This window comes from Corythoichthys intestinalis, chromosome 9, assembly GCF_030265065.1.
Source record: "Corythoichthys intestinalis isolate RoL2023-P3 chromosome 9, ASM3026506v1, whole genome shotgun sequence".
Classification (NCBI taxonomy): Eukaryota; Metazoa; Chordata; class Actinopteri; order Syngnathiformes; family Syngnathidae; genus Corythoichthys; species Corythoichthys intestinalis.
This window is the reverse complement of record NC_080403.1, coordinates 32584717-32600203: the sequence shown is the minus strand read 5'-3', so window position 1 is coordinate 32600203 and position 15487 is coordinate 32584717. Positions and strand designations below refer to the sequence as shown.

At 37.9% G+C, this 15487-nt stretch overlaps 1 protein-coding gene across 3 annotated transcripts in view; it reads left to right on the top strand.

The window, feature by feature from the left end:
* Nucleotides 1-15194, top strand: part of ndrg3a (ndrg family member 3a) — an 84405-nt gene extending 69211 nt beyond the window's left edge. For 2 of the 3 annotated variants that reach the window (XM_057845534.1, XM_057845536.1), the window contains 8 exons: nucleotides 3593-3696; nucleotides 3773-3838; nucleotides 3922-3973; nucleotides 5668-5715; nucleotides 5830-5865; nucleotides 5945-5996; nucleotides 10102-10140; nucleotides 13681-15194. In XM_057845534.1, the coding sequence (XP_057701517.1) occupies nucleotides 3593-3696; nucleotides 3773-3838; nucleotides 3922-3973; nucleotides 5668-5715; nucleotides 5830-5865; nucleotides 5945-5996; nucleotides 10102-10140; nucleotides 13681-13856 (573 nt within the window). In that variant the 3' untranslated portion in view covers nucleotides 13857-15194. The remainder of the gene's footprint in view (nucleotides 1-3592; nucleotides 3697-3772; nucleotides 3839-3921; nucleotides 3974-5667; nucleotides 5716-5829; nucleotides 5866-5944; nucleotides 5997-10101; nucleotides 10141-13680) is intronic. The other variant, XM_057845535.1, reaches the window with a different exon arrangement.
* The last annotated feature ends 293 nt before the right edge of the window (nucleotides 15195-15487 follow it).

Here is a 15487-nt window from a genome sequence, read left to right as displayed (position 1 = left end):
AAATTTCTACAACTTGTACTAACATTTATCTTTTAAGAACTACAAGTCTTTCTATCCATGGATCGCTTTAACAGAATGTTAATGCCATTTTGTTGGTTTATTGTTATAATTTATTGTTGTACAGTATGTTGAATGTATATATCCGCCTTGTCTTATCTTTCCATTCCAACAATAATTTACAGAAAAATATGGCATATTTTATAGATGGTTTGAATTGATTAATTGCGATTAATTTTTAAGCTGTGATTAACTCGATTAAAAATTTTAATCGTTTGACAGCCCTAGTAAAGTCATTGTTGTGAAACACACCTCTAATTTTGCTGCTGAAAATCTAACCTGCATCAGAGTTAGCATAACATTAAACTGTGTGAATTTGCTAACCTGTAAAACTTGAGTAGGAAGCTGCTTAGTGTCCTCCTGTATATGGTTTCTACGTTAACGCTAATTAAACTGTGAGAAATGTAGTGATTTGAGGTTAACCCCTTCTCCCTTATTTTAATTTTATTTATGTAATCTTGAAGCAGCCCGAAGGAGCTTTCATTTTTTTGTTGAGTTTGGCTGTGCTAATGGACAAAAGCAGTAGTGTTATACCTGAAGGAAGGCGCCATTATTTATATTTTATTTTAGTTATTTATTATTTTATTTTTTTTTGGTATTCCCTTACTAAGAAGTTTTTTTCAGCTATATTTAATTTCTTTATTTAGAAAGACAATGTTAAGTGGTTTTAAGACAAGTGTTTATTTTTCATTCCTAGATAGAGATTATTGACAAGTTTGTATCTATTGTGCATGGTAATTAGGGATGGGAATCGAAATCCGATTCCAATTCGGAACCGGTTCCGAGTGTTTCGAGGCCTCGACATCACAATGAAAAAGCCTTAACGATCCCTTTAACGATCCCTAAAGACACATATTGCGTCGTGACGTGTCTTGTTGTCCAGACGCCTCAAACTAGCATGGCGCCAAGAACCACTCGCTCCAAAGTTTGGCTACACTTCACCAGTAAAAGGGTGAAAATGAAAGGTTACGATAGTTTAGCACGAGCATTGCCGCCGTAAACATTACAATGACAGCACGTAGGTTCGAACGCTCGAAAGTGTGTCTTCACTTCACGAGGAAAAATTACAACAAAGCGACTTGCAGTCATTGCGAGATGGAAATAACTGCATCGGGAGGGAATAGACTGCACTGTCCTCACCGAGACGCTAAGGCTCAGTCCTGGCTATACAGCCAGCTAAACTCCCAAATGACGATGCAGAAGACGTTGGTATAATTTGCTGACTTTATTCAAACATCACTTGAAACTAAAAATAGAAATGAAACAAATAAATTTCGTCCCCAATAACAAACAGGTTTGCATTAACGTAAATCAGGTATCAGCGATAATTAGCTGCTAACACAGTAATAAAAAACAGTTAGCATGCGTTCGCTAGCATTAGCACATCGTTTAAACCACTACACAACTGGATTTAAGTGTCCGATCGCGAGTGGAAACACACAACAACAACACAAAAGATGATACATACAGGCGTTGGCTCTGTAGATATTTTACAAACATTAACAAAGAACGTAGGCTCGTGGCAGTGTTTCCCTTTGTCACAAACTCGCTTACTCACTTGGATGCGGCATTTCTTCTTCTTCGCGTGTAAGCGCGCTCTTCTTCACGTGAGCGCGCTCTTCTTCGCGTGAGGAAGCGCAAGGGCGCCACCACTTGAGCGTGAAAGCACCATAAAAACTAAAAGGCATGCGTTTCAATATACTGGTAAATAAAAACAGGGGTCCCCAAACTACAGCCCGCGGCTCCATATTTGGTCCGGCCCCCTGAACAATTCCAGAGAGCATTTTGAATTTTCTTTGTTTTTTTTCTCCCTCAGTAGTGTTATTTATTTCCTGGCCTTTTTCAGTGAATAACTCAGAGAGGGTTATTTGGTTATTATCTATTTAATTAATAGTGCTATTATTACTTATTATTATTATATTATATTATTATTTTTATTTTATTTACTTTTGTTCCGTGAAGAATCCACAGAGGGTTATTTGATTGTGGCTTTCTAAAAAACAATATTTTTTTACATTTACGCACTCCTGCAATCGTCACACTTTTTCTGTTACAAACTGACCCTGGCCTCTCATCAGAGAAGGGAAAAGTTATTTGGCCCTCACAGGAAAAAGTTTGGGGACATTGCCAAAGGCAGAACAACGACCTATATGCCAAATTATACCAATATTTTATATTTCTATTAGAAAAATGTTTCAGTAAAATGTTACACATTCTTGTGCATTTGCCATTTATTGCCACAGTTAACATTGAGGCTTTGGGCCTCTTTTGACCTCGTTGTGAGTTTGTAAGGTTGTGACTTCTGATTAAACAAACTTGATTAAACAAACTTGATGCCAATCAAAATGTTTGTTCGTTTTTTTCCCGAAATTAGAATCGATAAAGAATCGAATCGTTAAGCAATATCGATAATGGAATCGGAATCGTAAAAATCGTATCAATTCCCATCCCTAATGGTAATGTAATTTAAGTTATGTTCAAATATTTAAAATTTAAATTTGCTAATAAAATCCAGGCATTTATTCTGGAAGTTTTCAAAATGTTTCTTTCATAGTTTTTTTTTTTTTTTTTATGTTTGAATCGAACGGTGTATCACCTGAACCAATACATATGATATGATATTGTAAGTCAATACAGATTTATTTTGCAATGATCATTTAGCCTATCAATTAATTAGGTTCATATATGTGAGAAATGTAGTCCTGACACCCGTTCACCCAATCTGTTTGGTCTTATTAATGTCCCGTCCTCAGCAAAAGCTGTTATATCGTCCCGACCATTGTTCAGACCATAACTACGCCCTTATTATTTTGTCAAATATACAACATATAAATTATTTTTTCATACTTTATTTGTTGGACAATGTTTAATTACTTTAATTGTGACCCTATTTGGCATTTTATGAAATTACTTCACACTTGGTCTTTAAAGTTACTGGGTGCTCCAAAAATTAAACTGATTTTAGTGCCCAGCATGTGTAATTTTCTTTGTGTGTTCAGCTATACAGATGAACACACCTGGAATCTAATAAACAGCTAAAAAACCATCTGCCAAACTATTCAGTTTGAAGTCATTATTGATAAAAAAAAAAAAAATAATAATAATAATAATAATACTAGAGCTTTTAAAATTTCCCTGCCCTAGACACCTCATTTATCTATTAAAATTCTGCTGTTGTTTTCTTTTGATCGCTTTACTCCCACAATTTTTTCCTTGAACAGATATGACATAGTCAATTTAATAGGGCAATCGTTTCATCAGTCTTGGAATGTTTTTGATTAACTTTGGCTGACTTAATTCTATTAACTGCTACAGAATTGGTCCTTTTTTTTTTTTGCTAGGTACTCTTATATGACCTACTTTACTAAATTTCCCTGGGCAGTTAAAAGTCCAAGACAATTAGTCTCTTCCTGTCGTCTTAATACTTATACTTCGTCTTGGCAATTATATATGCATTCTATCATTCTTTGCCAAAGCCACTTCAGGAAAACGCCTGTTTTTGACATGGGTGCATACTATGTTCTCTATTCCATAGGATGAGCTAACAGAGAACCAGGAGCTGATCCAGACTTACCGGTTACACATTGCCCAGGACATCAATCAGGACAACTTGGCCCTCTTCTGTGGCACCTACCAATAGTATGATGTAACATAGTGAGGTGTCGCACAACTGGTTTGGTCTGGCAACTAACCTTCCCTTATTCATGTCGAACAGTCGCCAGGACTTGGACATTGAACGGCCCATCGTAGGTTTGAATGAGCACACCGTCAACACGCTAACGTAAGCGTTCACAGCAGCTGCGTCTGTTACAATTTAATGATTGTGATTTTAGTTCGTTAAGATTGCATCTTCGTCTTCTCTAGGTGCCCTGCTTTGTTGGTGGTTGGTGACACATCACCTGCTGTGGATGCTGTGGTAAATTCAACAACCGCAACTTAATGAACTGAACGAAATTATTTCTATTTATTTATTATTGCCAAATTAGTTCTTAACCCTTTCAGGGGCAGGGGTTACTACAGTAGAAAGCTATTCAAAAGTTGACACTTAAGACCTTTAAACTTTGATAGAGCAAGGGCCTATTTTTGGTAATTAAAAAACATATATTACAAATCTATGCATATTTTTTAAATTATTCATTTTTATTGTATTTTATTTATTGTTTATTTGATCAAATTAGCGGATCTATTCCAGATAAGCCCTGCCACTAATGTAAAAAGTGCACGCGCGAAAAGTTAAGTCCCGCCCCCTGTGCCAGCTCCAATTTAATGCACACACTAAGCCCCGCCCTAACCCTAATGCGGCACACACCGATCTTTAGTGGACAGCTACTTGTGTGAGTTCATTTGGAGGCAAAGGTACAAAAATGCAGAACTTTTCATGCAAGTTATTAATGACAATACCCAATTTCACCCTCTTCAATAAAACCTAAAAGTACAAGTTTCATATCCTCTTTTTTATAATCTTTTTCAGGTGGCGGGGTTTAACTTTTTGACTGGGCTTATCTGGGAAAAAATCCCAAATTATTCATTAATTCATCAATTATAAAAATATTAGTAAAAGCGGAATTAATGAAATTAAAATCAATAAAAACAGAAATACTCTCGTTAAGGCCCCAAATAACACTCTAAAGTACATCTTCTACCGCATAATTTTTGGTCTTGCACCGATACCATATTCTTGCGGTCTCTGATTCGAAAATATGCCGATACAGAGTCCCGATCCGATACCGGGGAATTAAAAAAATTTTTTTTTTTTTTTTTTTTTTGCACAAACAAAGGTTTTAAACATGTTATTATCCCACTGTGCCGTCTTCATAATGTGAATTATTTTAAAACAACAATAACGTGGAAAAAATCTTGTCTTTATTAAATGCTTCATTGAGTGAGTCCACTCACGCTGCTGAGAACAGCCTCTCACTTACACAATGAGTTGCCACAGCACACTACCGCTAGTGTATAACAAGCTAAACGATGATTGACACATTTATGCCTTTGATTGTGGAGCTACCAAGCTTCTCTGGCAAGATCAAAGCTATAAACCCGTCAATCATCATTAACTTTAAGTAGGTAACTCCAGGGCAATGCTGACCAAGAAAAGCAGCAGCGGAGAGAGTGAGAGGCTGTACGAATATGAAGTAGGAAAAACATATTTTCTAATTAAAAACTCCCCATTGATTTTTCAATGGGAGAAGTTACTTTTCAAAATGCGTGCATGGTACGAAAAATATAATAACTACCTTGAATCCTCAAACAAATGTAAGACTAAGACAATCCTTCCTGTATGTATGCGGTACAGCTTTCATACTTTTTTTTAACCTAAATCTGGCGATGGATAGCTGCATGTGTTTGAGAATAGCTGCGACCGACTGAAGCGGAGTGTGGGATGGCCTCCTACTTGAAGGCGTGGCGCAGTGTCTGGGGAATGTGTCCCATCAATATCACTATGAAGTCAGTGGCTCATCTTTCAATGGCATTGGCAGTGCTAGATGTCCAATCCATTGATTTTTCCATCAATGGCAGCCAATGAGTTAAATGAGTGCCCTGTAATGGTTAAAAAAAAAAGTATACATGAAAGGGTTTTTTTTTTTTTTTTTTTTTTTAATTTTCCAGGTGGAGTGCAATTCCAGGTTAAATCCAACAAAGACCACTCTGTTGAAGGTGAAAATATTTCATAAAGTATGAATCTGTGCTGTATTTGCTTGTTCCTGACACTTGTGTGCAGTTTGCTTATTGTTGTTGACAAAAACTTTTTGGGTTTCTCTATTCTCTTAGATGGCTGATTGTGGAGGTTTGCCCCAGGTGGTGCAGGTAGGATTTGAACTTCTTGAGACATCCAGGCCCTCTCATCATTTTAGCTTCTAATTTTCCTAATGTTATCCACCGACAGCCTGGGAAACTTGCCGAGGCCTTCAAGTACTTTGTTCAGGGAATGGGCTACAGTAAGTACATGTTTTTCAATGTATCGAAGTTAAAAAAAAAAAAAAAAAAATGTTGCAGCTTAAACCAGTTCATAATAGCAACAATCAGTTCAAGACTTCTGACGTATTTGTGGCCACAGTAGAGTTCAGTGCACTTCCTGTTGATGCAAATGTTCTGTATTTTTGAATAGGATTGTTGTCGCTCATGTGTTGCTCAATCGTCCTGATGATGCATTTTGGACTGAGCAAAAACAAATTATGCAGCCTGGACGCAAACAGACATGTTTTGCAGTTGTTAATACACTTTCCCCTCTGCTTTCTGCAGTGTTGGGTAAAATTGATAACTCTCAGTAGGTGAGGTTGGAGTTTGTATGTGAAGATGTGGACACTGAACAATATTTCATGTCCTGTCTAACTCAAAGAACGCAATGGACCATATGCACGGCAATATTTAAAAGTTTAGAATTCCCTGTGTCAAGGGTTAGCTAAGCAAGGCATAGACTTCAATATCAGTTGACGGGACATGGTGCTCGGGGCCGATCCCTACGGGGGGGGTATTTTCAAAAACTTAAAATTCAAATATTTTCAAAACCAAAGCCACGAGCAACCCTAAAACCAAAACAGTCACCTCCCTTCGGCATATATGAGTCTAAATTTAAACTAAACTTAAAATGGCTATAAAATTCTCAAATTTTACATACAGTAGATGTACAAAAATCACCAAGTGCAGAGATAATCACCTATATTTTTCAGGATCAATTATATCAATATTTAACATACCATATACAGTGCCTTGCAAAAGTATTCAGCCCCCTTGAACCTTGCAACCTTTCGCCACATTTCAGGCTTCAAACATAAAGATATAAAATTTTAATTTTTTTGTCAAGAATCAACAACAAGTGGAACACAATCGTGAAGTGGAACAAAATTTATTGGATAATTTAAACTTTTTTAACAGATAAAAAACTGAAAAGTGGGGCGTGCAATATTATTCGGCCCCCTTGCGTTAATACTTTGTAGCGCCATCTTTTGCTCCAATTACAGCTGCAAGTCGCTTGGGGTATGTTTCTATCAGTTTTGCACATCGAGAGACTGACATTCTTGCCCATTCTTCCTTGCAAAACAGCTCGAGCTCAGTGAGGTTGGATGGAGAGTGTTTGTGAACAGCAGTCTTCAGCTCTTTCCACAGATTCTCGATTGGATTCAGGTCTGGACTTTGACTTGGCCATTCTAACACCTGGATACATTTATTTTTGAACCATTCCACTGTAGATTTGGCTTTATGTTTTGGATCATTGTCCTGTTGGAAGATAAATCTCCGTCCCAGTCTCAGGTCTTGTGCAGATACCAACAGGTTTTCTTCCAGAATGTTCCTGTATTTGGCTGCATCCATCTTCCCGTCAATTTTAACCATCTTCCCTGTCCCTGCTGAAGAAAAGCAGGCCCAAACCATGATGCTGCCACCACCATGTTTGACAGTGGGGATTGTGTGTTCAGGGTGATGAGCTGTGTTGCTTTTACGCCAAACATATCGTTTTGCATTGTGGCCAAAAAGTTCAATTTTGGTTTCATCTGACCAGAGCACCTTCTTCCACATGTTTGGTGTGTCTCCCAGGTGGCTTGTGGCCAACTTTAAACGAGACTTTTTATGGATATCTTTGAGAAATGACTGTCTTCTTGCCACTCTTCCATAAAGGCCAGATTTGTGCAGTGTACGACTGATTGTTGTCCTATGGACAGACTCTCCCACCTCAGCTGTAGATCTCTGCAGTTCATCCAGAGTGATCATGGGCCTCTTGGCTGCATCTCTGATCAGTTTTCTCCTTGTTTGAGAAGAAAGTTTGGAAGGACGGCCGGGTCTTGGTAGATTAGCAGTGGTCTGATGCTCCTTCCATTTCAATATGATGGCTTGCACAGTGCTCCTTGAGATGTTTAAAGCTTGGGAAATCTTTTTGTATCCAAATCCGGCTTTAAACTTCTCCACAACAGTATCTCGGACCTGCCTGGTGTGTTCCTTGGTTTTCATAATGCTCTCTGCACTTTAAACAGAACCCTGAGACTATCACAGAGCAGGTGCATTTATACGGAGACTTGATTACACACAAGTGGATTCTATTTATCATCATCGGTCATTTAGGACAACATTGGATCATTCAGAGATCCTCACTGAACTTCTGGAGTGAGTTTGCTGCACTGAAAGTAAAGGGGCCGAATAATATTGCACGCCCCACTTTTCAGTTTTTTATTTGTTAAAAAAGTTTAAATTATCCAATAAATGTTGTTCCACTTCACGATTGTGTCCCACTTGTTGTTGATTCTTGACAAAAAAATTAAATTTCATATCTTTATGTTTGAAGCCTGAAATGTGGCGAAAGGTTGCAAGATTCAAGGGGGCCGAATACTTTTGCAAGGCACTGTATACTGTAAGTTTTTGCCCAAATTGGCAACCTTTTTTTTTTTTTTTTAATTTAGTGCAAGTTTTCAACAGCTAATAAATGACTCAATTTTCACATCAGAAATAATAATTGAGAAAAGCATGCAGAATAATCTTAGTTTTTCCTCAACAAAAGTCAAATTTGCGTTTTTCGGTATACAAACACAACTTATTTAGGTTTAATTCCGCTATTATGTAGAGATACAAAATACAACATTGCGACCTTCATGAAACAAAGAGCTTTATACGTTGATAATTCTTGTAAATAAATGCTTAAATCGCAGATTTTTTAATAGATTCTTAGTTAAAAGCAAAAAAAACTGGCAGTTATCGTTCATTTTACGTAAATATTTCAAGCAAAAGTTACGGTATTGTTTAATCCAACATGATGGCCTTCACGAAACAAAGCACTTTTTAAGTTGAAAATTCTTGTAAATAAATGCTTAAATCGTGGAAGATCTATAGATACGTGGAAGTTCTATAGATATGGACGTAAAACCGTCTAGATTCTTGGTTAAAAACAAAAAACGGGCAGTTATCATTCATTTTACGTAAATATTACAAGCCAAAGTTATACATTGATTTTTTTGTTTGTTTGTTTCTTTTAAAGTGCATGTATGGTGCTACTTAATATGATAACTGCCTTGAATCATCCTCCAAGTCACTCTTGAGACACTCCTGCCTCCTTGTAAGGAGTAAAACCTTTGTCCTATTTCCATCTAAATTTGGCGTTCGAACGCAGCGTGTGTTTATCACAATGAAAGACAACTCAACATTCTGGCTGGGTCGGCCCCCTACGGGAAGGCATGGCGCAATGTCTGCGGGAACTGTCTTGACAACTGATGGTGGAGTCTATGGGTAAGGAACGGTATTCTGCGGAGGGGAAAAATGCTTCGTCATACTTGAATAACCTTAGCAGTCATAAAAATGAAATTAGTGCATAAAGTCCATTCCCTCTGGGTTTTGTCTGGTGTGCTTTCCTTTTCTTTCAAAATTGTCTTTTGCTGCAGTGCGGTGTTAAACTGGCCTCCAAGGGTTTGTCTGTAAAAATACAACAATTGAATTGGAGGTGTGATTGTACGCATTCTGAATGATTCAAGAGAACTGAAGCTGTGTGGAAGTAGAAACCTTCAACTGTTACCTCTGAATCGGATACTTTGTCTTTATTTCTAATCTATGCAAACTGTCCCATACACCCATTTGACTTTTTTTTTTTTCATGAGTTGTTATTGTATTAATATAAAGTGAACTTTATTAAGGGAAAAACTAAATGTATCAGCTGTGAAGTTGTTTGGGGCATTCAAGACAAACGTGAACTTGTAATTTTGATTGTGTTCTTATGTTCTAATATCCCCCCGACTGCCAGAGGGGAACCCTTTGGTGCTTGGTTTGAAATGCCATGGAGTCCTCCTGTTGAGCAAATGCCACTGTGGGATTAGCTGAGATTAAAAGGAGTGTTTCCATCCTGAGAAAGGCTGGAAAATCTTAACACCTCAGCATGCTTCTTAAAGCTACTTTTCTCTCATTAACACTGTGGGAAATGCTACAAGGCGGAATGTGGGCTTTTAAGGGAGGTGGTCAATTTTTCCCTTATGATCTTTGTGTCCAGTACTGTGAGTCGGAAATATGCTAAGCGCAACACCTTTTCAACCTTTCTTCCTCTTTCTTTCCTTCTTGAACGATGGCCTACAGTTCCCTATGTCCTTCTCAGTCACCTGAGCAACGAATCAGGTACCAGGGTCTTCAAAAGCTGCCCGACTAGAACGCTTTGAAGCCACATGGCCTTAGAACACCCCACTGTGGATGAATGGCATGCAGAATATAGTGAAGAAAATAAGTATTTGAACTCCCTGCTAATTTACAAGTTTTCACACTTAGAAATTATGGAGGAGTTGAAATTTTCATCGTAGGTGCATGTCCACGGTGAGAAAGATCATCTAAAAAGAAAAATCCAGAAATCACAATGCATGATTTTTTTAAACAATTTATTTGTGTGATACAGCTGCAAATGAGTATTTGAACACCTGTCTATTAGCTAGAATTCTGACCCTTAAAGACCTGTTAGTCCGCCTATTGAAAGTCCACCTCCTTTTCGTGTATTATCCTGAATCAGATGCACTTGTTTGAGGTCGATGGCAGCATAAAAATACCTGTCCACCCCATACAATCAGTAAGACTCAAACTTGAAACATGGTCAAGACCAAAGTGCTGTCCAAAGACACCAGAGACAAAATTGTTCAACTCCACAAGGCTGGAAAGTGCTACGGAGCAACTGCCAAGCAGCTTGGTGAAAAAAGGTCAACTTTTGGAGCAATCATTGGAAAATGGAAGGAGCTAAACATGACGGTCAATCTCAATCGGAGTGGAGCCCCATGTAAGATATCACCTCGTGGGGTCTCAATGATCTTAAGAAAGGTGAGGAATCAGCCCAGAACCACACGACAGGAGTTTGTCAATGACCTGAAAAGCGCTGGGACCACCATTTCCAAGGTTACTGTTGGTAATACACTAAGACGTCATGGTTTGAAATCATGCATTGCATGGAAGGTTCCCCTGCTTAAACCAGCACATGTAAAGGCCCGTCTTAAGTTGCCTATGACCATTTGAATGATGCAGAGGAGTCACGTGAGCAAGTTTTGTCGTCATATGAGAGTAAAATCGAACATTTTGGTCATAATTCCATATCCTTGTTTGGGAGAATAAGAATGATGAGTACTATCTCAAGAACACAATCCCTACTGTGAAGCATGGGTGCGGTAGCATGATGCTTTGGGGGTGTTTTTCATCACATGGGATTGGACGAATGCACTGTATTAAAGAGAGGATGACTGATAGTGATATTTTGGGAAACAACCTCCTTGCTTCAGTCAGTGCATTGAAGATGGCTCGTGCCTGGGTCTTCCAACATGACAATGACCCGAAGCACACAGCTAGGAAAACCAAGGAGTGGCTCCATAAGAAGCATAACAAGGTTCTCGCATGGCCTAGTCGGTAGGCCTGTACAATATATCGTTTGAACATTGCCATCGCAATGTGTGCATGCGCAATAGCCCCATCGCAGGACGTATGATTGTTTTTGTTTTTTTGTTTTTTATGTAAACTTTAGTTTTTCTTCATAAAAGCAGTGATTGTGGAGAGACATGACTTTCTGGATCCCTTTTTTATACACCAATCTTCATCATTCACAGATAAACCCTCTTAGCCTGGATTAAACAGGTTCATATGAATACTAGGGATGTCCCGATCTCATATTTTTGCACCCAAGTCCAAGTCTAAATCACCTGATTTTGAGAATCTGCCGATATAGTCCCAATCCGATCCTGAAAAAAAAATTTTTTTTCCTTCTTTGATACTCACGCTGCCGAGAATAGCATCTCAGTTCAACAATGAGTTGCCACAGTACACTTCAGACTGTGTACCAAGCTTAACAATGATTAATATATTTGTGTCCCTGATCGTAAAGCTACCGTGGAGTCTCTGGCCAGATCAAAGCTACAAACCTGTCAATCATCGTTAACTTTAAGTACCAAACGCCAGCTGCACTGGCGATCAAGAAAAACAGTTTGGTCAAGCTGCTTTTCAGGAGGAGGGAGGGTGAGAGGCTGTATGAGCATGAAGCAGAAAAACAAATTTTTTTTTTTAATTAAAAACCCGATTCTTTTCACCCGATTTCAGTCCTCTGAAAAATGGCCCATTTTCCGATCATGCGATCAGATCCAGACATCTCTCATGAATACGATGTGGTCATAGTGAGTCAACCAAAGTCTTCCCAAACAGAGCTATTCAAGTCTGGTGTAAATTCTTCTAGTTTTAAAATCGCGATATACAGGTATATCACAAACCCCGAAAAAAATCGCAATGTCAGTTTTTTTCCCCCAATTCAGCCCTACTAGCCGGTCTCTAGACGCAAACCCAATAGAAAACCTTTGGAGGGAGCGCAAACTCAAGATCCCGCCAGCAGTGTGTGCAAACCTGATGAAAAACTAAAGGAAACGTTTGACCTCTGTAATTGCAACAAAAGGCTACTGTACCAAATACTAACATTCGTTTTTTCAGGTGTTCAAATTAGGGCTGTCAAATTTATCGCGTTAACGGGCGATAATTATTTTTTTGAATTAATCACGTTACAATATTTGACGCATTTAACGCACATGCCCCGCTCAAACAGATTAAAATGACAGCACAGTGTAATGTCCACTTGTTACTTGTTTTTTGGTGTTTTGTCGCCCTCTTCTGGCGCTTGGGTGCGACTGATTTTATGGGTTTCAGCACCATGAGCACTGTGTAATTATTGACCACAAAAATGGCAAGCTACTAGTTTATTTTTTAAATGAAAATTTTACAAATTTTATTAAAACGAAAACATTAAGAGGGGGTTTAATTTAAAATGTCTATAACTTGTACTAACATTTATCTTTTAAGAACTACAAGTCTTTCTATCCATGGATCGCTTTAACAGAATGTTAATAATGTTAATGCCATCTTGTTGATTTATTGTGAAAATAAACAAATACAGTACTTATGTACCGTATGTTAAATATATATATCCATCTTGTGTCTTATCTTTACATTCCAACAATAATTTACAGAAAAATATGGCATATTTTATAGATGGTTTGAATTGCGATTAATTACAATGAATTAATTTTTAAGCTGTAATTAAGTCGATTAAAAAATTTTAATCGTTTGACAGCCCTAGTTCAAATACTTATTTGCAGCTGTATCGCACAAATAAATCATTTCAAAAATCATACATTGTGATTTCTGGATTTTTCTTTTTAGATTATCTCGCTCACTGTGGACATGCACCTATGATGAAAATTTCAGACCCCTCCATGATTTCTAAGTGGGAGAACATGCAAAATAGCTGGGTGTTTAAATACTTAGTTTTCCACTGTATATGCAGAAATTCTCTATATAAGGATTTCTAACATCGATGCACATTTATTCCCTTTACAAGATTAGTTCAGATCCTTTAGCATGGATTTATTTTTTTATTTATTTTTATTTATTTATTTTTGCATGAACTGATGGTGTTATTCTATTGCAGCTGCTTTCTTTTGTGGTTGTGATACCTCACGCTATGGTTTCCAATTAGAACTTTTTTTTGTGATACCTACCACTTCCAATTAATTTTCTCCTTATCTGCAAACTGCTTGCATGTTTGGCACAGCACTTTCTCAGTGCTATCACATCAGACGATGCAAGCCTTCCCAAGGTGCAGCTTCTGTGTGTTGGGGGGGTTTCACCAATGCCTTTGTTCTCCGCCAGTGCCGTCGGCAGGAATGACTCGACTGGCTCGCTCGCGCACCGCCTCTTCTTCCAGCACCACCTCCATGGACAGCAGCAGTCGCAGCCGCCACAACTTGAACAGCCTGCTGGAAAACAACGCTCCCGCCGCGCTGGACCGCCAGGCCGGACCCCAGACCATGGAGGTGTCCTGCTAAACCCGCTGCCCGTGTGCTCCCTATCCCTTTGTAACTTATGTACCCGCTCCTCGTCCGCTTTCTCGCTCCCTCAATTCAATGCCCGCAGGTTCTATAAGGAACTACGAGATTTAGAAGATGTATTAACTATATAAAAAGAAGCATATTGTTAAATAATATATTAGTAAAAAAGAAACATTCCTTAACCATTACTACCACTACATTCAGATGTGACTCATTCACCTTACTTATATTTATTATTTTTAATGTTTGTTGGAAGGTATAGTCATCAATGTTAATATAACATTTAACCCACTTTAGTTGAAGTCTAAATGTGCTGCCTCAGTTATTTGTTAGTCACTGTGTATTTGTGTTTTTAATCTGATGACTGGACTGCAAATTGCTGCAACATGATGCAGAGCGCACATAAAACGGTACACATTAGTCTAATGGCAGGTTATTTTTAACAAGAAAAAAATACGAATAAGAATGGTCACATGACCTTGATTTTCATGGCAAGCTCATTAGTGTTTTTTTATTGACACGACGAAAGTAAATTATGAATGACTGATTATTCTGCTATTAGACTAACGAAATGTAGCTGCAGATTATGGGGATGGAAATATGTCCTTAACCCTTTTTAAGGTAAGTGACTATTTTGGGCAATTGAAAAAACTAACAACCTTATGAAAACCTTGTGCCCACATATGTAGATGGACATCACATTTTCAGTTATGTAGTCCCCAAGACTGACATTTCTTATACAAGTGTGGCTTCTATGACCCAAAATGTGATGTCCACTTATGTGGATGCAAGGTGTCAATTATAACTCTATATTTTGTAATTATATTTTTATGAATAAATTAATAAAAACATATTCACTCTGGTTATGACCCCCAATAACTCTAAAGTTGCTTTTTATTTTTTTCATTTTATTCCATACTAATTTACCTCATTGCCTGCCATTGACAAATATAAAGTCCAATTCATTAAAACAGGAGGGACTAGCTGCAGATTGCTGCCAACCTGCCAATCAAAATTGATTAGATATTTTAGTGAAGTCAATGACAGCCAAGGAGTTAAATGAGTGCCCTATAATACAGTAGGTTAATTCCCAAAAATCGTCACTCACCCTATAAAGGTTTAATATAAACTGAACATGCAAGGTAAAGCTTGAAGTCACATATAATAGCGTTAAAGAAAAATGTGTTATTGTCTATTTAACTTGTTTACACTGAATTTATTTTCACCTTATTATTTCAGAATTGTATTGATTTTAATGCAATCTTTGTCATGTGCTTCAGGGGCTCAGCTCCCTTTCTTTTACCTATTACTCAATAAAGAGGTCGAAAATGAGAATTGTTTGCTCTCACTTCTATGATGTGCATAAATGAAAGATTCATTGCATTTCTTTCACCTTAGTGGAAAAAAAATGTCTGTGGTGTTTTCTGTTGTCGAGCCCCATTTGTTCTTATTTCCGCAGCATGTTCACCTCTTGTCACAGACGAGGGCATCTATATTTAGCACGCGGTTTCATTTTTATGTGAAAAAGTTGACAAGTGTCGTGGTGTCATGTTAAGATATATTTAATGTTTATGGAAGCCACTGAGAGTCACAAATCGCCTCTCCTCAGGCATGCAGCAGTGTGTGCA